The 24,657-nt window shown below is 39.8% G+C and overlaps 1 protein-coding gene across 1 annotated transcript; it reads right to left on the reverse strand.

Moving 5' to 3' along the window:
* Positions 1–253: 253 nt before the first annotated feature.
* Positions 254–24,006, reverse strand: LOC139707974 (asparagine--tRNA ligase, cytoplasmic-like). The gene is made up of 20 exons (XM_071619965.1): positions 23,938–24,006; positions 17,180–17,341; positions 16,067–16,129; positions 13,615–13,707; positions 12,918–13,007; positions 11,544–11,622; positions 10,743–10,813; positions 10,091–10,177; positions 9,563–9,649; positions 8,737–8,793; positions 8,187–8,227; positions 7,157–7,193; positions 6,550–6,627; positions 5,467–5,588; positions 4,417–4,552; positions 3,260–3,373; positions 2,543–2,590; positions 2,076–2,159; positions 1,028–1,159; positions 254–438 (listed from the first exon to the last, which is right to left on the reverse strand). Exons 1-20 carry the CDS (start codon positions 24,004–24,006, stop codon positions 307–309), a joined length of 1,782 nt encoding a protein of 593 aa, XP_071476066.1. The 3' UTR covers positions 254–306.
* Between the last annotated feature and the right edge of the window lie 651 nt (positions 24,007–24,657).

Raw genomic sequence — 24,657 nt, forward strand, 5'->3', positions numbered from 1 at the left:
TCAGGTGACTGAATATTTGCACTTTCCCCTCATTTAAGAAAGGGATACTCAAACATTTTTTTCCCATCAATAGGTGCAAGCTGACATTGTGAGAAGGTACATACTGCTGAAAAGAGCTGCTTTCTAACAAAGAGTTCAAATAAGTGGAAGTTTTGTTGACAAACAAAGACACATTATATCTTTACAGTCTGGTATAGTTATCATGCATACATACAATAAGATGAAAACAAAACAAAATTCCCACATGAATTGATGTATGTTTACTCTGTTATGGATCAGTCATGCGTCTGGAATGAGGCTATGTCCTTATGGGGTGCACCTTTCTACAAATCGTGGGTAAAGAGTGACATCCCGTATGTGGTGTCGGTTCAACATCCAGGTGAGGAACCTCTCAAGGCCCAGTCCATAGCCTCCATGGGGACAGCTTCCATACTTCCTCTGATTGAAATATCAGAAAATCACATATTACAGAGAAAAGTTCATTCAGAATAGATAAGAACAATGGCAATATTTTGGTTACTAAAGAACAAATTAACCAATCACACAATTTAACACAGTTCATCGATTAAGAGTCTGTAAAAAGTAAAGAAAACACGTGTGTACACGTATATCTCAAACACTTCCACTTCCACTTTGAACACTCGTAGAGCTAAAGGTGTATTGTGTATTGGGATAGATGCTTACTTCATTGTGGCAATGATGGCTGAAGAGAAAGCCATATTTATGTGGGATGAACTACATAGGTTGGACTTGTTATTCTACATCAGTCCATGATTCAATGCAACCAATTGGTCCTAAAGAGGGAAAAATCTATTTAGGTTGCATCACAATTCATCTACAAAATAGAACAACAAAAATGACTGCAAACTTAGACCAATCACATGGGATATAATGTATAGTAATGATGTGTATAGGCAAAATTGGTTTAGAGCTACTGCTAACTGTTGAGAAAAGTCTCTCAACACATTACTCCAACCAGTGACACGACAACTCACTCAGGGGGCCATGACAAAGGTAGAAGACTCACCTGATCAGTGTACCAGTAGTAAGGGCTGGGGTCAATGCCCTCTCGTTTGTAGCCTTCCATCAGTTGTTCGTAATCCCAGATCCTCATAGAGCCTCCCACAATCTCACCCACATTAGGGATCAGTAGATCAACCTACAGGACAAAATGTCAGCAAGTCTCTCTTTCAGGTACTGCTTTTCTTCTTGTCTCTAATGCATGATTTTTTGTTTGTTTGTTTGGTTTTTTTTTTTCATTTCATTTCATGTTCTGTGTGTGTGTTTTCTCTCTCTAAACTTGACATTCATCTTACCAACATAGTATATATGACAGGGTGAAAAGGAAAAATGCTAGAGTTTCAAAGTTGGGTGAATGGTATATTTAGTCATATTTTCAGGTACCAATAATCATAGTTTTAACAAACAAACTATTTACTCCTAAAAAAAAAAAAAACAATAAAAAACTAGAGAAGTACTCGGAGGAGAGCACAGACCTCCGCCAAGCCAGCAACTCATTTCAAGCAATTTCCCACAATAGAAGCCTTTTCTTTACGTCACTGCACGGCACCCTGCCCTGAGCAGAGCGTGCACTTTAGTGTGCATGTGTAAACCTCCAGCACATACTATGCAGCTTGAACCACAAGTTTGTTGACCTTATATGCCAAAAGATGAAAAATCCTACAAAAATCCATAAAAATTCCTAGATTACTTCCAAAACTGAATGAGGTGTTCCTTGTGTCAATATCGACTTTTTACATGTTTCATTTTGATTCGTACACAACTTTTGGAGCTATTTCGCAAACAGAGCGGGACAAACCAATGCCAATGATCATTTTAACCTCCTTCCTTGGCAAAGGTAATAAGAATAAATAAAAGCAAGCAATTCTGCATGTTAGCATAATGAAAACAAACTGTACTTCTGAACATGATGTGACTTCCCAGGTGTACTGTATTGAACTTTTAAAAAACTGTTTCAATGTGAGTTAAAGGCAAATAATGCTACAAGGTACTCATAGTGCAAAGGGATTTGCTACTCATCTTTTCACTAACACGATTCATTGCTTTAAACTTACTGATTCTGTGAGACGCTGGTCTTCAGGACAACGTGGCATGTAGAAGGATTTGATGTTGGCTGGGAAGCGACACAGCAGGATTGGCTGCAGGTAGGACAGAATGATAGTAATCAATGCTTGGCTGGCTATGTACTCATAGTATGAGAGATTATCAATTACTTTAAAATAGTTATATAACTAATTGAAAGTCACTGTCATTCTTGATGGCCATTTAAAATGACCAATGGAGAAAGTCATATCCATTTATTAGTCACACTGCTATATCTTCAGGAAGGCTTTTAAAATACCATGTAAATTAAGCTACAATGTGAACTACATTCACAAACCAGCCATTTACATTGCACATTAAAACACTGATAACTTCTGCATCTCTAACTGGAGGAATATACACATGATTTACTATAAATTATAAGGACCCATTGGAGAAGAAATAAGATTGAGAAAAAATAAATTAAAAACTTTCTCACCTCATTGATTTGGTCTGTCATCTTCCTTTCGGGTGCTTCAGGAATATCCTGCGTAAGAGTCACAAAAAGAAAGAAAGATTTACACCATGGGGATGTCAGCAAACAGCATCAAGTTTTCATGAAGATCAAATGCAGAGAACATGTTCACTTTACTGAATCCAACGAGGTCACAGCTCCTTCATAAGGAACAACAAAGGTCCCCCACCGTCAAAACCTGTCCTGATATAACCCACGGTCTTTGAACAGTCTTTGCATTACATGCAGTCAATAAGCAAAGTACCATAAATTCAAGAATGTAAGTTGGACAAAGGTATTGAAATATCAATCATACAACTTGAATTTCAGTTCTACAACTCATAATGTGTACTGAATTCTACAACTATGATAATGGCTAACATCCGATACTGCATGGCAGCAAGGAAGTGCATATCCTGATGTGCCAAACGTACTAAACTTTGCCTGTCACTACTCTATATGGATTGTTTATCTCCTTTTGTCAAACTTTCCTTTGCATCTAGCTTTAACCCGATCTCATTTTGTTATACAAATCACCTACTGCCAGTACTCTGCTCATCTTGTTAAAGCGGTCCTTGGTGTCAAGGGAAGGCGAGTTCTTCAAAAATGTCCTTCCGACTATTTTATGCCATCACCTTTCCAGACTACAGCTGAAATCCACTCTCTCAGCTATCTTTAAACACTACCCACAATGCATCTCACCTCTCCAAACTCGTAGAAGGTTCCATCATCCTTCCTGATGTCATGCTCCTTGAGGTAGACGATGGCATCTGTGTAATCCATTCTCTTGAAGGGACGCTTGGGAGGCTGGAATTCCTGCAATACCATCAAACAAAGTTTACTCCATAAATCCCTACATGAGCAACAATATTTGCGAATGTCACAATTGCCTTAACCCTAAGCAGGCCAGGCTTTTTCGGCTATGCTAAAAGCGGAGGGGGGCGGATTAGGTCTCAAAAGTTGTGTGAGACTTGAACAAAACTAGAAATGTCGCTACAGCGACTAGTTATACCCCCGCCAAACAACATTTCATAAGCTTTGGTCAAAACAACATTTCATAAGCTTTGGTCAAAAAACTGAGGAAGTAGTTAAATCCGCAAGATCTTTCCTTGATCTTCTGCCATTAATATGCCGTTACCATGGCAACGTACTTTCGGGTACTGTCGGAAAATGCGTCTTGCACATCTACAACCAAAGGCACACATCTGTACCAAGTTTCATGGAAATTGGGCAAAAACTGAGGAAGTAGTTTGCAACACAAAATTTTCCATCATTTTGGCTCATAATATGTGAGCTGTTACCATGGCAACATACTTTTTGTCACTGTCAAGAAATGTGTCATGCTGACCTATATCCTAAGACAAACATTCAATATGAATTCCATGAGAATTGGAAGAACACTGATGAAGCAGTTTTGCCATGAAGCATTTTGCCCTATATTTTACCAATAACATGCCGTTACCATGGCAACGCACTTTTTGCCACTGCGGAAATATGTGTCTTGCACATTAACATATTCAGATGAACATCTGTACCTAATTTCATAAAAATTGATCAAAAACTGTGGGAGGAGTTCGCGACGCAAGATTTGTACCCATTTTTGCCCATAATATGCCGTTACCATGGCAATGTACTTTTGGGTACTGTCAAAAAATATGTCTTGAACATCTACAACCCAAGGTACACATCTGTGTCAAGTTTTATGGGAATCGGTTGAAAACTGTGGAAGTAGTTCGCGACGCAAGATTTGCAACGGACCGACCGCCCGACCGACCGCCCGACCGCTGATTCCTATATACCCCCTTCAAACTTCGTTTGGCGGGGGTATAACAAAGAAGCAAACAAGAAGAAGTCCTTACAGGATGCAGTTCCTTGATGAGATCAGCTACAGGTGAAGCCAGGGCACGGTCAACGACATCACAGACCAGATCCTCCAGCCGATCCAGAAGGTCATTGAAGGAAATAAATGGACACTCAGCCTCAATGTGGGTGTACCTTGTGTATGGACAGATATCAACATCTTTAGAAATTATACAGCCTTAATTCAACTCTGAAAATTATTAGACTAAGATTCTCCTTATGAGTCATATAATGACTTGATGAAGATTACCTACATCTTATATCCTACATTTATCAAGAGATATTAGTGTAGTGTATGAATGATGCAATACCCCAGTTTCTACAAGACATAAAATTATCCCTGCATCTTGTTCTTAAAAATGGCCCTTCCCTTTTGCATTCCTTCCCAAATAGCACTGAACATATATTCCACCAGAATGACAAGACTATTGTAAATCTATAACATTTCTGTGATATTTGAAGGTTGTTAGCCGTTAAAATTCAAATAATGCACCAAACGCTCACCGTAACGTACATATGTATTCTGTGTACTAGCCAGCTGCATATATTAATCCTCCTGTGGCTGTAATATGATACTTACATGTATACTTCGAACAACAGATACGCATGTTAAAGCTGTCAGAAAAGAAGATTTCACGAGCTTCTCTTACTTTGTTATCAATGGCAAATAACAACACACCACTTACATGAACTACATGTACAACTAAGTGCATCACACAGGTCTGTAAAACTAGACTAGTATTTAGATTTGTAATTTTTGCGTAGTATGCAAAAATTATTCAAATCTTAACTGTCAATTTAACTAAACAAATACAGACCCTCTTGAGTTCAAAATTTACAGGAGGTTTCCAAATAGTGTTTTCTTCAATACCGAAGTGTTCTCACCAATTTTTCAAAAATTTGCATGCAAAAGGGATTGGCTGTCTTTAAGACTTCAAAAAGTACCAGAAACTTCACTAAGAATTTACACATTTTCAATTTGTAAAACAAATTTGTAACTAGTAGCAAATTCCTCAGGGCCTTCTCTGTTGGCAATACAGCTAACTTACTCTGCTAGATGCCTCCTGGTCCTGGACTGCTCTGCCCTGTAGGACTGTGCTATACAGAAGACATCCCCCATGGAGGGTAGGACGGTCTCTAGGTACAGCTGAGAGGACTGCGTCATGAAGGCCTATAAGTGAGGGAGATGGCAACGGTAAACTTTGTCAGGTTGATCTCTTCTCATAGACACACATTAACACCTGCCTTTTTCAGATTTTAAACAGCAAAATTAAGGCATAATATAAATGAGTCATTTGTATTGCTGTGAAAAATGCAGAGCAGAGAATACTAGGGTCAAATGAATCTCGAGAGAAATAATTCATATCAGGGGCCTGAGGACATCACTGTTCTTCCTGTCATTCTTACTTAGAGAAAGAAGAAAGAAAGAAAATTTAAAAGATCGATATGAAGGCACCCATTTACTTCTTATTTGTTGTGTAAATTTGATTTCACAAAAGTGCACTCATAAACTGGTTAAGGATTTCCTGAACAAATTCATATGTAGACCCTACATATCTTCTTTGGCTCTATGATCTACACAACTCCCTTCGAAAAGTTGCTTAGGTCTACAGAAAGCTAAAAACTTCACCAGTTATTTCAATAGGAAACAGTTTGATATGGATTTAAAAATAAAAAAAACAACATGTATAGAGGTTGACCAAGGATAATTCATAGAAAATATTCTTAATAAAAAACCTGTCACTCAACTGCCAATCATAAATAACAGTTGTCCACACAGTAGCTGAAAGTAGGCTAGTAAAAGCACAACAAACACTAACCGCCAGCAATTCACTACTGTATAAGCCGTTATTTTCGTGAGGGTTTAATTTTTGCAAATTTCGCGAATCACAGTTGGACCGCGAATTTAACAACACACGCAAATGTCACTATTCGCTAAGGTAATAGTGCCCTTATAAAGGTCTCTGTGTCAATACGCGAAAACAACATCTCGCGAAAACGACTGTGACCTCCTCATTCGGGAAAATATCTGTACGTGAAAATAACAGCATATACAGTATTACAGGCTGCACCCACAAGTATATGCAACACATAAATCTAGAATGATATCATAGATTCTTACGGAAACAAACCTCTTCTCCAAAGAAGTTCAGCTTAAAGAGTGTTGCACCACCCTCAACTTGTGTTTGCACCATTGTTGGTGGTGTCACCTAGGTAACAAGAGAAAGGGAGAGAGAATTACAATCAAGGCTTGGAATGGCTTTACTTCAGTGAAGTGATTTAAGATGAATGCAGGCAATCAAATTCGTCCAAAACCAGAAGAAAATGAATCAAATGACAAGACAGTGCCACATATTCAATGTATCAGTAAACATTTTACAAAAACTTTGATATGGACAATACATGTAAGAAGATCATCTACTGTACACTCAAATACCAGGAATACTAAAAATCATATCTACTGGTTAAAACTGCAAAAATACCAACGGTTTATTACGTCTATCAAGAACATTCCTTGAACAAGACTGGATGGTTGTATAGCATTCACAATGGTTGGGTTATCAAGCATTATATTCTCAGCATTTCTCAAGCTAAATGACTCAATGCAGGGGGTAAGTACAGCCTGCAAAGAAACACTGTACATTGATATACTTCAAGTCCAGGGATACTGTGATATATGTTGTAGTGTGGCCAAAAAAAATAGGATTTTACAAAAAAAAATGTTCAGTGTCTACTCACCTCACAGTAGCCATTGGCCTGGTAGTGATCTCTGAAGCTAGAGCAGAAGGGAAGACAAACAGTGCTTTAATCTCTTAGCACTTATTTCATGACCAGGGGGCGGAATCCGCCCACCTCAACGTTTAGCGCTAAAATTCCATAATGTCAGAAGGCCACAACATGAGGCTTCTTGACCTTCTTTGTTCGTCTCGAGCAATTTTTTAGACCAAATTTGCGACATTTGCGCGTACTTTTGTGAAGCCACAACCATTTTCTTAACGGCATGTCACCCCAAAACGAGCACAGTTTTGTGATTTTGTGTACATTTCCTATGGAAAACAGTCCTCTGTCTTCAGTTTTAGCATAACCAAAAAAGGCCGGCCTGATTAGGGTTAAGGTAAAGAGTGGTTAATTGGTGGGGACTGCTTAACAATTTTAAACAGTTATTACAAGACTGCATGTTCTGGTCTTTTAACTCTCTATGTGCCACAATGTGAACCCCCTGTGTGCAAAATTATTTGGAGACTGTGTGACAAATCTATGATTGCTTGTCTTTCAAATAACCACTGGCTACACTATTGTAGAGGCATGACTTTTGCACACAAAAACAGTGACAGAAACTTAGAATTTACTTGTAGATCCAGTAGGGAACACCCCTTTATAGTCAATCACCACATAAAATACACGCTACAGGTGGCTGGAATAGAAGTAAGAGAAACAGTTTCATTGTACTGCGGCATTTGGTCATTTATCAATCAACTTGGGTGGGTTTGTGCGTTTGAGCAAAATATCCGAAGTTGGCACGCCGTCGACTGAGTCGGGCGTGCGAACGTGGCACATAAAGAGTTAATAGGGACAAGACCACAAAACCAATATAAAAAAAGTATGGTTCAAAATATATTCTCAGTTTTCCCACTTTTTATGATCACTCTCCATTCTTAATCCTGGTGCTCAGTTGGTTGGTTTTCTGGTTGCAACATGACATACAACCAGCAAAAACACCAACAATGAAAAATAAAGTATGTTTGTACACAGCCCTTATAGTACTTACCACTGAGTCACCACAGATCGTATGCGCATGATTTTTGACAGCTGCAAAAAGATCACAAGATACAATAAAAATTTTTGTGGATGCTCAACAAAAGATTGTGTTGCATGATATTTGGACCAGTGCATTTTTCTTTTTCTTTACAAAGAAAAAAGAAAGAAAGAGAATTTGGACCATCACTCTTAACCATTAGAACATAAGTTCATTTCTTTGTATTAGCAATAACCTTATGCAGCATACGAACTTCTTCATGTGATGAACTGCCAATTTAATCAAACGAATGCTTCTGTTAGGAGTACTTGGTATCTAACAGGTAGACTCCATTGACTTGGTTCAAGTCGGAAAACAAAGTGTGCAACCAGCTTTCTAAATCATTCTAAACTTTACTGGGTGTTACTACCGACACACCTGTTAACCTTAGAGATCATCAAGTAAAACAAATGAAATCAAATTTGTAAAATTAAAAATTTTCAGGAGTCAGGTGACGTCATTGACAGGTGTTCATAAAGAGGAATAAAAGGTTGGGTGAGGAATCCTTGGAAGAGGTACTTACATGCTCTCCTCTCAGCATCATGTGCCGCTGGTCAAGCTGGACATCCACATGAGACTCCTGAGTGACCACACATCAGACATCAAAATCAGCATCAACTTTTATCAGTGCAATATAGATTGACAAATTGGCCTCAAATGGCATGAATGGTCAGTGACTCTTTACTTCAATGAAGGGCAATTTGTCAATCAATTAAATTACAAACAACTTGACACAAGTATTTATTAATTTGAATTTCATCATGCTGGCTAATCTCTCAGATACTCAAGAAATACATTCATCACAAACCAATCATCAATTTGCTCAAAGATGCTCACTGAGACCTCAGTGCTGATAACCTTTATCAATGCTGTCTCAGTTTAAATACTGATATACATTCAATATATCAGAGTATCACATAAATGTACTGTATGTACACTGACTGAGGCTACTTCCTAGTCACTACAAACTGTCAGCCAAACGGGAGACATAACATTCCTTCCAAAAACTGTCTTGATTAGTCTCCAAATTGTCTCACAACAATGAGCCCATCTCGCCTAGGTCTTGTGGTTACCTACATGATCTAAGGGATAATATCATCTTGGAAAGACAGCATTGCTGTGACAAGATATTCATGTTTTAGGTGCTAATGTTTTAACTTTGCCCCATTACTACAAGTATATCAGATAACACAAAGTAACCATCACTATTTTTTATTACATTATGACAGCTTTCGATGTTCCAGACTCTCAACACTGAAATGATCCACATCCTTTCCACTTTGTTCTCACTTACCCACCATAGAAAAGCTGTATACATAAGTTTGCCAGCATGCACTAAAAAAACTGACCTCATTGACCAGGTTATCTGCCCCTCCAGCCGGTGCAGCACTGACCAGTGTCCAGTAGTCCACAATCAGCTCATGTCCACCAGGAGCCTGAAAAGAGAAGCAAGCAAGCATGCATCCTTTATTAGCATCATGAAATCTACCTCAGAGAATTCGCTCTAGGTGAAAAGGTGGGGAGTTGGTTCATCAATATTTGTCACGGCACAGGGAAGCATCACAAAGGTATACAGTGAGAGAGTTAGCAAAGAAAGATAGACAGACGGACAGACAGACAGTGAGAGAAAAGGATGAAGAGAAAACACAGTCAGGGTAACAGACAGAGATTGCCAATACAGCCGGACAGTGAGAGGCAGCAAAGACAGATGGATAAACAGACGACACAGATTGACAATTGACAAAGACAGACAGACAGACAGACAGACAGACAGACAGGGAGAAAGATAGCAGAGGGAGACAGACAGACAGACAGACAAATGATGACAGAGACAGCAGGGAAGTAGCATGGAGACACACATTATCTGAGAGACTTACACTCTTTCCTTCAGGAACCACCTGGAGAACTCCATACAATGTCACAGTGCTCTCTGTAGACAGGATCAGAGCTTCATATGTCTGGCACTGTGAGAGATAGACATAGACATATACAAGTGTACTTTGAAGAATCATTTTTCTTAATCCCTCATGGGTTTAGACGAGTCTTGGGCAAGTAAAATATGGACCATGTGGTTATTCATACCATGTGGTATGTATTTCATTTATTGTAATTTTCTTACCAGGAAAGAAGCATTTGAGGTCTAACATAGAATTAGTTTCTCTTACTCAAGTCTTTATGATGGATGGTAGAGATGTCAAGTTTTCAACTGATACAGAAAGTTTCTTAAATCTAAACAGAAAAAGAGCAAAAAGCAGATTATCGGCCTTCTAAAACAAGCAGGCAGTGAAAGAAGAAAAAGCATCGCTGGAAATACCACATGTACTGAAACAAGTCTCATGGTGATTGAAGTATTGATCTGCACGAGATACTTTCTAGATGACAAATTACCCTCTAATTATTTTTAATAAGATTATTCAAATACCCAATATGCAATTGGGCTTGGAGTAACTGAGGCAAAACAGCTAAAAGAAGTAAGTATAAAAACTTGGCACAGAGACTATGAGAACACATCTCATTTCCATTACTTACCAACTTATCATTGAGCACACACTGGAGGAATCCTGTCCCATCTCTGAGTACAATAAACATCAGCGTCTTCCCTGAAAGTCACAAAATACGGACAAAGTTTGCATTCAGTGACATTAGGAGATCATAATCAAAAAGCAGCTTTACACATGAATTGTTTATTGATTTTATGAACAATACATAAGAAGCTGTCAAATATAACACAGACCTCTTCCTTTGCCATACATCTCTATTTCAGATCTTTCTGAAATTAATAATTTCAGCATTACGTCCAAGCACTAGAATGCTGAATTATAGGCTTTGAATTAAAATAGCATGGAAACCACCTCAATTCAATCAACACATTTGATTGTCAAATGTAGTGACATAATTACATTCATCCATATTTCATTTAGTTTTGTGTACTAAGTATTCCATAAAAAGAGCATTCCTCAATATATTGATGGTCAGAGGGTCTTCTACAGCAATTTAAGGAGTAAATAAATGAATAGCATAAACATAAAAGAAAGCTGGACCAGCAAGAGATAAGATTCACAAAGTGAATATAGGCATGGCATTGGAGATAATACCTCCATTACATGACGTACCTCCACTATCAAACAAAGAGATTGAAGACATTTAGCTGTATGAAGAATAGAACAGAGAGAGAGAGATGTAAGGTGAGAGAGACAGGATGGGAAAATGAGAAAGATAAAGATATGAATCAAGAGAACAAAAGAGTGGGAGAAAAACATGACAGAGTTCCTATTTTGATCAAAAAGCAAAGATTTTAAAACACTTCCAAAGCTCATTCACTGATGTTACCTTGTCGCCTCAGTCTGTGGACCCACGCAGAGACTTTGATGCGAGTTCCCCTGTGGGTTGCAGCATCCCTTATCTTGATCTGGACAGGAAATACGGAGAAATACATCACAGAAAAAAAACCCCAAAATAAACTGATATTTTTCTTTTTTGATCATTCTGATCAATCCATTGGGTGTCATGAGTGAAATGTCCATAAAGATAAGCAGTACAAAGGCCCTTGTCTACTCAACTGCAGAATACTGCTCATCTTCATGGGTCAACAGCTGCCACACGAAACGAGTTGACACAGTCCTCAATTCAGCAATGTGAATAACCTCAGGCACACTCAAGTCCACCCTTCTTCACAGGCTGACTGGCACCGATGCTGGTCTGATGCTACAAAGTGTATCTCCAACCAGGGAGGTGGCTCCCACCTCCCTCCTCCAACACAACTCATGTTATGTGCAACCAGGGAGGTGGCTCCTACCTCCCTCCTCCAACACAACTCATGTTATGTGCAACCAGGGAGGTAGGCCCACCTCCGTGGTGCAACACCATCACTGACCCAATAGCAAAGCCAGAAGGATTCAACCTCCCTTGCAAATAGTGGCTCACATTACAAAGCATCCGAACAGATCATGGATAGTCTCATGGTAAATTTTCTTTGTGTAAACAAGATGAAAGAATACATGCATTAGGAACACTAGACGGCAAGAACAATTGGTCAATGGTGACTTATTGACTCGGTGTACAATATATAACTGATGCAGGGGGCAAAATCGAATCTATTAGGTGTTTTGATGAAAATTGCATTTTATAATAGAAATATGTTGCATGATTTTGTGTCTTATACATCCAATGGAAAAAATTATATATTATATTACAATCAAATTGATGTTGTAGCAATGCAACACACTGTAAGGGCATATATTCACTGGTGATGTTCACACTTGGTACTGTTACGGGAGGTTAATTTGGCCTAACGAACCATCATAACCACCAAAATACCCAGACTCTCAAACAAGGTGTTTGGTCGATCTCGGTCATCTTGTCGAACTCCTTTATTTACATATTCCTCCGCGGAACAATCAAGTGCCCAGAAATGATAGTACAATGCACATGTATCCATAACAGTACATTATGCCCGACTTAATATCACAATACCATCACATGTACACTGCAATGCCGCATGGCTACATGTATCACAATTGTGTATTATTGTACGAAAAGAATGTCCTGAAATCTAACCAACAGGAATGGCAGCTAGAATTAAAGAGAGGGCCTGAAACACATCCCCATGAAGTTACTTTGTACACAAAAGAGCTTTAACTACCAGGACTGAATTCAGGCCTTTGCCTAAAAACTGGCATCCCTGTAACTAAGCCAGCTACGTACCAACTTGGCTGCTGGCAAGCTTGCATCCTCCTCAATCGTTATCTTCTTTGCTTCCTCAAGGTTCTTCTGTCTTTTCTCTGCATCTTCAGCCTCAACAAAACATAAAAACAAAGGAAAAAGAAAAAAGAAGTTGAAACAATATACTTATGTTACAAGTTCTAATCATAATGTTGGTGCTCTTTCCATAAATTTCTTAAAATACAAGAGGCTGTGACTCTTTGACCAAAATGTACTTGAACTATTGCTTTCCCTTTGGTATGGTATCACAACGAATACATCTTCATTTGTACTGGATCACCATAAAATACATACTAGTTAGATCATTAACATTAATTGAAAGTACCTTGTACATCATACTCATATTATATTAAACATAAGACTATATCCATTTTGTCTGAAAAACAGTAAGATCTTAATTTCAATTATGCTCATACATGTATTTTTTATACTTTCTTGATTTTTTAATTTCTTGATTTATTTTTTTAGCACATCACATTTTTCTTCTTCCTATGCTACTGATAATGTGTTGCAGCTGATTATCAGTAGCATAGGAAGAAAAACAATTATATAACTACATACATGTATTGCAAAATTTGTATTACCAAAAAGTTAAGAGAGCTAGTATTTCAATGAATAAACAATACAATGGTAAACTCAGGCGTCACTATTTTGACCCTAAACAGAAAAACCAACTTACCTCTCTCTTTTCCTTCTCAGCTGATTTCCTCTGCTCCTTAGCATACAGCTTGGCAAACTTTTTCTTCTGGGCCTGTGAAACTTCTTCCCATCTCTAACACAGACATATTCAAAGCAGAAATCAAACAAAAACAAAACACAAAGAACAACTAAACAGAATGGGTCCAAAAAAAAAAAAATGATGTAGATTTTAATCTTGGCACACAATAATTTATGATCTAGTCACATGCTTTTCTCATGAATGTTGGTTAACTTCTATTCATTCTCGAAATCAGTACATTACGCCATTTCTTAGTTTTCTTAGCTTTATTTAACACTGCATACTATCAATAAACCCATTGCAAAAAGCTTCACATCAGCAAAGTTTATCTTACCCAGCATTATGAGAAAATATATTCAAACTAGAGAGGGGCCGTCAAAGGCGGCAGACCCACGCCTAAGTACAAAGTCGGGGTAAACATAATGTGCATTCGGTCATCTACCAGAATTCGGCCACTTAATTGCCAGTGTGCTTTATCACCAGCCAGTGAGTTCTACCAAAGATCGTACAATGAAGTGTACGATCTTTGGTTCTACAGTCACATCACACGCAAATCACATCATTACACATACGGTATTAACACTCATTCACGTACAGGAAAGTCCTTAAGTCTCCTCCAAAAATCCATCGAAAATCCCAAATTCCACCGTCAAAAGTGCAGAATCGGAACTTTTCCAAGCGCGCGCGAATTAAGTCCAGTTTTAAGAGTATTGTCTACGCGACGGGTCTCGGAAAAAGCGCTAAAAATCGAGAAATACGCCGTTTTCTTGCGGGATATTTTGATTATAGCAAGCCGAGAGTGTGATGATATCAAAGGTCGTATGAGTGTACGATCTTTGATGGTATCCACAAAAGCAAAAAAGAAAAACAAAATTTACGTACCCCCTAGGCAATTACCCCTAGGTTGAATGCAAATGTCTACTGCACCAGTATTCGGCCACCAACGAGCGCCGCAACGTCCCCGGTGCAATTTTGCACCAACAGTGTAGAGCGCGATGCATTTTCAGCGGCCTTGCACACGCATTGACATTGAGCACGCATATCGTGCAGTGTGACTGCGACCGAGCAAAATGCTCCTCCAACGAAAAAAACAATCAATGTTAATTTGAAAAATCATCAAAATACGGGCCAGTTTGTGATGACGGAGAACGAACTTTCATAAATCTAGAAGGACATAGTCCCTCAAATAGGCCTAAACGTAAATTTCGGAATTCTTACGAACATTTGAGCAGCGAAGTCGGATCGTTGGGGAGTTTATGTTTTCGTATGGTAGCGGAAAATCGCAAAGTGAGAAACGGGAAATTTTCGGAATGGTCACTATACCATGGGGTCAAAACTTCAAGGTCACACAGAATTTGCAAGGGTCAACCGATTATCACCAAAATCTAATCGATTCTTTCCTGTCATTATCCAAACATTCCCTGAACATTTCGTGCAAATCCGTTTACCCGTTCTCTTGTTATCGTGTACACAAACAAACAAACAAACAAACAAACATACATACAAACAAACATACAAACAAAAAACAAAAAACAAACAAACAAACAAACAAACAAACAAACAAACAAACATACGGAACCCTTTACATAACCCCCTGCCGATTTTCATCGGCGTGGGTAACTAAGAACAGCATGGGAAGTCGCTGTGAAGTAGCACTTGGAACAATCACTGTAGCACTGAAGTTAGTATTGTCTCATTATCATCATGTCAAATTCAACAAAAACTCGGGAGGTACACACTGTCTGAATGAATCATTCTTATTTGTGTTTTCAAGTCAGGCTTGTAAAATCAGCAACATTAAAGGGTGTGTACAGTTCTGGTCGAGGCGAGGATTTAGCTTTTAACATTTTGCGAGATATTCAGAAACCACTCTATGAGATGTCAAAGAGCATGCAATTCTAAGGGGTATCAAAAGTTGATTTGATGAAAATCGGTTTTGAAGTGGCCGAGACATCCTAAAACAAGGTGAAACAAAGAGATCCTAATAAAGTTGGGGCACGTACATGTAGTATTTTATTATTATCACTTTTTTGGATATCTCAGCCATTTGAAAACCAATTTTCATCAAATGAACGTTGAATCCTTCTTAAAATTACATGTTCTTTCATATTTCACAAGAGGTTTCTCATTACCTCACTTAGGAATGTAAAAAACATGAATCCCCACCTTAACCAGTACTGTACAGCCCCTTTAAAATAAAGCCTATATTGAAGTAATTTGGATTCACTTTACAGATCAGTTTGGAATTCTGAAATCTCAACAATAAAGAAGTAAAAAAAGATAATCCTGTTTCTTTAGGTCTTTTGTGCTAATAAACATGAACCAAATCTCTATAATTCATGGTAATCAGCAGACTTGTTCCACAGGGAAACACATCTTTACATGTATATGGAAAGATCAAAATGAGCCTTACCTCTCCTTCCGTCTTGGAATCACACATGAACTTGGGGAATGGTTCTCCCGAAGCCTTCATGGCCTTCACAGATAAAAACCACATCACAGAAAAGAGGACAAAAAAATGTGGGTAAAGGGTTGATATATAAAATCAAATAAATAACCAACTAAAAAAAAACCCCAAAACACTTTTTTCATGCAAGAGTGATGAAAGCTGTCATCAGATTTCTAAAACATCACATAGAATAGGTATGTTCTCACCCCACATATTGCAACTCAAGTTTTCTTTAATTTCAGGATTTGACAGCATTTCATTGAGGGTTGATGGAGACATTCATGGCTCCAATACCATTTCAACATTCAATGAATGAAACTTTTCAATTCAAGTTTCCTGGCTACCTCACTTTGGTGGTAATCTTTACTCTGTTGCAGTCTTGAGAATCAAATACAAAACCAGGGTCATGTGATGCAGCTGCTACACACAAACCATTCATGAGGCACTGAGGGATTGTATACAATGCTCCTTCAGTCTATGTAAAAACAACATCAACCACCTGATTACGACAGAGATCTGAAGAATTACATAAAGCTAGGTACCTAAGCACTTACACACCATTGTACCTGAGTGCCGCAGCAAGTGAAATCGAAGCCAGGCAAGCATTTTGTAACGTTCCCCCCCCCCCCCCCCCCCCCTACAAATCTACAAAGTCATCCATGGATACAAAAGCCAACAGATAATGACTGTTTAGTGATGCAACCCACTTTTAAAATGCCACTTCAACTTCTTTCAACACTATCATTGATACATCATGAAGCCCAAATAGACTGAACCAAGTTTGTTACTTCAAAGTATCAGCACGCAAATGAATGTGTACTGTGTTATTCACAAGATATGTCTTTTAGAAAGTCCTTGACTTATAATAAAGTGATTTTCTGTATCATTTTCTTTTATTTTTCATTCTGGACTTTCTTTTTGGGCAAGGAAAAAAATCATGTCCGGACAAGCGTGTGCAACAATTTGAAAATCTGCTTGCCTGACCAGGCAAGTGGTGAAAAAAAAAAAGAAGTTACGCAGCACCCTGCATAATAAAGTGATCGCTACATTAAAAGAAAGTATTGAGAGTGTACTTACACACATGAGAGTCCTGAATGGCTTCAGCTCTGAGCCATCTCCAGTATCATCATTTCCCTCCTTCTCTGATATATACAGCACAGAAGGCTTGTCTGCTGGAAGGCATGAAGAAACAAAGGAGACACGAAGAGGTATGAACACTAATTTGACACAGATTTGGGGCTATTCTGTTTCCCTTGACCTTTCAACCGATTTAATCTAACATTCATACTTAGGTGCACATTGTGGTAAAGCATAATCAAGAACCATGAAAAGGAATGAGTCCAATGAGGAAATAAAGAACACGGAAAGACTTCCATATGTACTGGTACCCCATTATACACTTCTCTGAAGTCCGCATTCCCCTAGGGCACCGAGATCAATGTTACCCTAACTCTAATCCTAACCCTAACCCTAATCCTAAACTGAGTAAACTCTAATCCTAATCCCATAGCCACCTAAACTTATTCGTTACTTATTGACCGATTCGGGTTCGTTGAGGGCAGCAGACAATTTGTGGCACTGGGCGCAGCCATTAGCTTAAATTGCGGTGTCCCAGCCGACCCCCCCCCCCTCCTCTCCCTACCCCACGGGCAACATGTTTATCGCGCACTTTAGTAGCAGGATTACACGCACTTGTTACAAAGGTTCGCGCACTAAGCAAGCGTTCGAGCACTCAGTACGAGACGCCTATTGGCTAAAACAACCATGCATCAGTTTCCATTCCGTGCACGTGCTAATGTAGGGAGAGGGGTGGGGGAGTGGGAGGGGGGGTCGGCCAGGACACCGCAGTAATGGCGCTGCCCATGCCGATACACAAATAGCCTCACAGAATCGGTCAATACATAACGCATAGCTGGGGGTACATATGGAACTCTTTCCAAGAACACTTGTACATGTCATTCACGGATCATTAAAACATCAGACACCTCCTTTCAGTAGAATACCAAAAACACACACAATGCAGGCATTCAATCCACACAATGACATCATCATGTGATATCCACTCACTGACCCCAGTCCTGGTAAAGCTAAAGTTTACTCTCGTATGCCGGCAAACGGCCAGAGTACTGTATATTTGAATTTGGTTTTGTTCCTTTTCTTCAATTTTAATGAATTATTATTGCTGGAATCTCCATGGCCTAGCTATGGAGATTCCATGAAAAGTTGAACTCATTTGAAACTTATCTGAAAAGTTTCATGATGTTCACTTTGCAGTCTTTGAAAAGAAAGACTCTTACTCAGTCGTCAGGGTCTTGCAATTAACAATATAAATTGATAATTATCACCACTTTTTGTTTTTGTTTTTGTTTTCAAAAACTTCACTCATTAAACCCTTAAGGGACACTATTCAAATCCATCCATGCATATCCATTACTGGCATTAGTTTCTTTTCTAGAATACTTCTAGTTTTAGTTAGGCAGTGTATACAACCACACGCGTGTGTCTTTACCATCCAGCCACACGAGTGTGGTTGTAGCCATGGCCCGAGTCGCTGGATACAGCCCCACTCGTGTGTAATGTACATGTACATAGGGATACACACACGGTACGGAGAAGATGATCGCCGTGCGTGCATGTCAAACACGTAAACGCCACACAATCAGCTTGCTCACAAAGTGATGAAAGTAACCTCATTTTCATACCTTTTAATATTGTTATTTTACAAATATATTTTTCGCTCCATTCTCATCGTGTTTGCTTGATATGATGGGTTCAGAATTAATAGCAAAGTTACAACTGCTGCTAAATTGGTAATTGGGGTCTTTGGATTGATAGCGCTATACTGCTGGTGGTGTGCTAGCGATCGCTCAGCGCAGCTGCAGCCTAGCCAGCGCAGTTGTGCCTCCCGCCCGCCCCAGCAGGGACCCAGACCCGCGCGCCGGCTGCCTGTGTACGCTGGATCATGGATGCGCGATTTGCGAGTACCTGAACGAACGAAGGCGAAGTCTCAATAACGACACGATGTATCAAAATCAATTGTAACATTAATTCACCTCATCAAATCAAGAAAATGAGAATAAAGTTAAAAATGAAAACTAGAAATGTCGCTATGGCGACTGGTATGCCTCCGCCATAATGCATGATTCTCCTAATAGGTCTAGATAGTACATGTGGACAATGTGTGATTATATTTTCACAAAATTGGCAAAATATTCAAATGACAAGTTTGTCACAAATGTGTTGAATGTTCACCTTCCTTGACCTAGGTTTAATTGGATGATAGGAGAGCATGTATTTGGGATTTAAGGACTTTAACTTGACTTTGACAAATTCATAGGTTTATGCATTTAGTAATTTTCAAGGTATGGAGAAAAAGTGCAATTTCTGTATTGAATAGTAAATTGTTACCAGTTTCATCTGGCCTTTGACCCTAAAATTCATAAGATAATCACTGTCAGGCAGAACATGCATAAATACAATAGATGTAGTACGTTTCAAGATAACTTGAGTCACTTCCGAGATATGGAGGAAAAAATCAGTTTAGCACTTTCACTTGATCTTTGACCTTTTGACCTTTGAGGCAGAAACAAAAGAAAAAAAACTTTCCAGAGAATCTCTATTAGGTTATACATGCATACACCAAGTGTTGCATAAACATGAAGGAAATAATAAAATTTTTGAAGTGTTGCCCTTGACCTTTGACCCCTGACCTTTGACCCCATGAATCCTAAATTCTCTAGATAATCACTGCCAGTCAGTACATGTATATATACTATGTTCCATGAAGATACCTTGAACAATTTCCAAGGTACAGGGAAAAAGGAGAAGTTTTAATATTTTTACTTGACCTTTTGACCTTTGACCCTTGACCTCATGACCCAAACTTTCACCAGAGAATCTTAATTGGGTAATACACGTATACAATAAGTTTCATGAAAATATCTTCAGGCATTGCATAGATATGGTGGAAATAGTAAAATTTTATGTATTTGACCTTGACCTTTTGACCTTTGACCTTGAGCATGTGCACCCAAAAGTTGATAGGCATAACTTCACCCCCTAATACACATATGTGCCAAGTTTCATTAGGATACCTCAAAAGGTTTTGATAGTTACCTTGTCCACAAAATTCATTACGGACGGACGGAAGGACGGACGGACGGACGGAAGGACGGACTTCGTGGCGGAGGCATAAAAAGGAAATTTGTCTAGATGGTGTGATAATATTAAATGGGATTAATCTAGGAGATAGGTTCATGTTCATCGCTTTGCTGTGGTGCATGATCGCGTGTTGATGAGGCCACCGGCCACACACACTTTCCCACTACGCAATAAAAAGCTTCACCGTGTGTGGAATTTGTGGATAAACATGTACATTACACACGAGTGTGGCTGTATCCAGCAATTAGGGCCATGGCTACAACCACACTCGTGTGGCTGGATGGTAAAGACACACGCGTGTGGTTGTATACACTGCCTTTTTAGTTAGGGCCTAATAAAGGGGCTAAATTTAAACTAAAAAATTTATTGTTATACACTTGTCAATGTAATGACGCACCCCACTACCCCCGGACATGGGTGCGTCATGGTCATTTTTTGACTGACCACACGGGGTTTTGGACGGACACCACAGTCACTTTTTTGACGGACAAAACGCTGCAAGTGACGAACACCACAGTCACTCTTTTGACGGGCAACACGTTGAAAGTGACGCACACCTCGGTCACTTTTTTGACGGACATCCCCGGTACATTTGACGCACCCCCGTAAATACTGAAACGATTTTTGCATACGTTTTATTCACGCAATTTCATTTTCTTTTGGTTTGTAAACATAATTTGTAAAAGTTTCGGCAAGTTTCGCCCTGTAAGCACCGTACCGTCATTCACCGTACATCACGCTGCTGCTACGATATTCCGTACAGACAGTACTGCAGTAGTATGTATTCTGTGCATGCAATCCATACATGACAATTACAATCACATGTGTGCAGAAGCGCTGTGTGTGCGCGGCCATTGGTAGTGCGGTGGATGCATACTGCTGCTGCAGCTGCAGCGCAGGTACACACCACGCCACGGCATTCCCGCGAGTATACATACAGCCTAGTCGCTGTACGTAGAGATTCGCACAGCTAACAGCGTCGCGCGTCTGCTCGGCATCCCGCGAGCAGAAAATGGCATGCTGCAGGCAGTTTCTTCTGCTGCCGCTTCTTTTACTGTCAAGAATTCGCCTTTGTCACCACAGATTTCATGGGTTTGTTGGAGAGAAAATGTAAGGAGAAAGGGTGGCTTTTAAATTATGTGCTTGCCAGATTCTGGCAAGCATTTTTCCCTCTTATTCCAAAACACTTCCCGAATTTGATTTTCACTTGCCGCGGGACACCGCTCACTGTAATTTCACCCACGGTATGTGTATCCGGTACTGGTAGCGTGCAAAAATGCGTGCAGTTTTCCATAGCCAAGTGACGTACCAGGACGCACCCCTTGGTTTAAAATAATGCGTGATATTTTCCATAGCCCAGTGACGTACCATGACGCACCCCTCGGTCAAAAATTTGACCGACAATGATGGGATTTTGACGCACCCCTCGGTCAGAAATTTGACGGACAAAGCTGGTAAAATGTGACCCGCGACAACGGTTTCAGGCAAAAGTCGCAAGAGCAAATTCCCTCCTAGGCGGGGTACAAAGATTTTGACCATTATTTTTGTCGATTTAGGTTTTTTGCAGAAATCGAATCTTTGATATGTTTTCTACATCTACACTAAATTTCATAGCATAAGACTAAGTTTTTCCTATCGAAAATGGAATTTTAAACACCCTATGTTGGATCGCACTCGTCAGTTTCGAGCTTCTTTCGAACTCCGCGCCAATATCCCCAGCGTTGCTACGGCGCGGGGTCTCGCATGCGATTGGCTGGTGCGTCGCATACATTTACATAATTCAGCTTTCGAGACACCAGTTGCAGCGTTTGGGGAATGCTTTGTCCTCGCGTGCACGATTACATGCTCCATTGTTCTTGCTATAGTGGTTTATATACGCTCGCTCTGTAGTGCGTGCTCTTCTATCGAAACTATTCTATCGCAATGTTCTACAACGGAAGTGAAACAAAAATCATGTAGCATGACATAACCGTGTGAAAAGAAAACTAGATATTCTCAAACTTGTCTACTTGTACAAGTAGTAGAAATTATGACAGCATGAAGGTACTGGAATAGATGAGAGGAAAGGAGCGGTCACATGTGACTAATTATATTCAAATACTACACGTCAAGATCGCACCAAACTAACGAGTCGAGTTTGTTTGTTTGTTTGTTTTGATTTAATTAGCACCACCGAACAAAGCAACATATGCGTGTCTTGTAAAAACAACACAAACAGGAAGCGTGACCCTTGCCAGCGCAAGCAATTTTCTGCCTTCAAAAGGGTTGCCAATGATATAGACAAATCAACCACAATGAAAACGCGATTTGTAAATGTGTGGATTCGCCACCGCTCCTGTTGGTCATGGCGTGTGGATGCCATTGCGTAATGCGTGCACCACACACATGTACGCCGTACGTGCAATTATCGTATTCGCCATCTTGAAAGACGCACTGTAAACAAACCCGAGCGAAACGCATTGTTTTTCGGCTCCATGCGCTGAGCTCCGAGGAAGGTGCCCGGGAAATTTGACTCTCTCAGTGAGCCAATCAGAAGGCGATGTGGTTGCTAGAGGCGGAGCTTAACATCAATTGGCACCATCGTACGGATGGGTGATTCTCCCCTCGCATCGACGCTCGGACATAGTCTTTGAGAAAGAGGTGAATCTTCAAAGCCTGTTTTCTCGCAATTTTGTCAGGCTAACAACTTAAAAAGTGCATTTTATTTCTCTTGCTATGCCCACTTATGGTGCCGAAGAATACAAGTGTTTTATATCAATGCAAAGCTTAGGAAATGGGCAATGTGATTCAGTGAAAAAATGAATTTTCAAAATTCCCGACTTTTGCCTGAAACCGTTGTCGCCGGTCACAAATGACGAACACCTGGGTCACAAATTTGACGGACCAAACGAGGAAATGACGCACCCATGTCCGGGGGTAGTGGGGCGAGTCATTACATTGACAAGTGCATTAAATTAACTTCGGCCTCTCGGTCCTCGGGGATAACCTTGTTGAAACTGGTAGCACATTGCCGATAGGTGTAGCATGATATCATATCACAACGTCTTTTCAACACATTTGGTCATTCTTGTTCTTGCTTTTTTCAGAGATGCCAAGTTCAAAAAAATTTTATGAGTGAGATTTTCATGACTCGGCGTTTCGGCGCTCACACGCATACGCGCGCGAACGAGGAGGGTGTCACCCCTCCCACGGTAGGGAGCTTTTTTTTAATTATGAGCTCTTAATGATGCGATCTGGTGCATACTTAAGTGACTATTTTTTACTAATTTTGAAAGATAAAAGGGAAATGTACCTTCAATTGCAACTATCACTTGAATCCTTTCAGCTATCCGCCTATACTTCTTATTTTTGGCACAAATTGCAGACTTCACCCGATGCGTGAGAAAAATGGGTGCCCTGCGTGAGATCGTGAGACAGGCCCTAAATGCTTGAGTCTCACGCAGAATGCTTGAGTCTCACGCAGAATGCGTGAGACTTGGTAGCTCTGTTTTTTTTTTTTTACATTTTGATTTAAACTGTTTATATCTTGCTTTTAACCAATTCAGTCTACGGAAGAGTGGTTACAACACAGAATTCAATATGTGGGGCAACGCTTGTGTTACGCAGGCGAGGTACCGACACACACTGCACACGTTTGCATTGGATTCAATTTCGTGCGTGGCTGCATGCATCACCTCAACAGGCTGCTGCGACCCAACCCACATTCGGTCCTTCCCTCTCTCAATCAGCCTAAGAATCGGCATATGGTCTGTGCATGTGTCTCGCACAAGTCCTTTTACTGGGTTACCAATCATAAAAACAAAATGTAGTCACTTACCCATTGATAGCTTACTTGCAGTATCAGCTAAATCAGCCATTTTCTCTGCTTGCAGTTTGGTTGAAAGCAAGTGCCCAACAACTCGGTACCTCAGCTAGCTCACGAATGGTGTGGGACGTACACGAAGAAGCGCACGCATGTATTCTGCAATCGGAGTATTGCATCATACTGTTCGCAGCCCGGCCCCAGGTGGCGATCAACAGATCAGACGGGATCCAGAAGTACAGTATCGATGTACTTGTGTGTGCTACGAATGTTTTGTTTGTTTGTCAGTTTGTATTATGTTTGCACGGCATGGTCCATATTCCAAACATACAAAAAAATCTACAAACATTTATATCATCATGTACAATATTATTAAAGCTGAGTTTCTTTCAACAGATCAGAAATGCTGTGTATATTTTTTTCTTCAAGATGCATGAAAATCAATTAAACAGTCCTGAAAGAAAAAAATAATGAGTCCACGCTGACCTCGACCTTGAGTGAAACTGATTCGAAAAGTAAAGGCCTATCGCTTTGCTGATTTTTTACACCTTACTTTGTAATTACCCCTTGTGTAGGTATGATTATAGGCCTA

This window comes from Diadema antillarum, unplaced genomic scaffold (assembly GCF_040938485.1).
Source record: "Diadema antillarum isolate AM-2024a unplaced genomic scaffold, OU_Dant_1.0 seq00001292_RagTag, whole genome shotgun sequence".
In the NCBI taxonomy this organism is placed as follows: domain Eukaryota; kingdom Metazoa; phylum Echinodermata; class Echinoidea; order Diadematoida; family Diadematidae; genus Diadema; species Diadema antillarum.

Coding starts and splice junctions, on each gene's coding strand:
- LOC139707974 (XM_071619965.1), bottom strand. CDS start 24,006: ATGCCGATTCTTAGGCTGATTGAGAGAGGGAAGGACCGAATGTGGGTT. Junction 13,708..16,066: donor ATTCCAAGACGGAAGGAGAG/GTAAGGCTCATT, acceptor TGTCTGTGTTAG/AGATGGGAAGAAGTTTCACA. Junction 439..1,027: donor ACTACTGGTACACTGATCAG/GTGAGTCTTCTA, acceptor TATTTCAATCAG/AGGAAGTATGGAAGCTGTCC.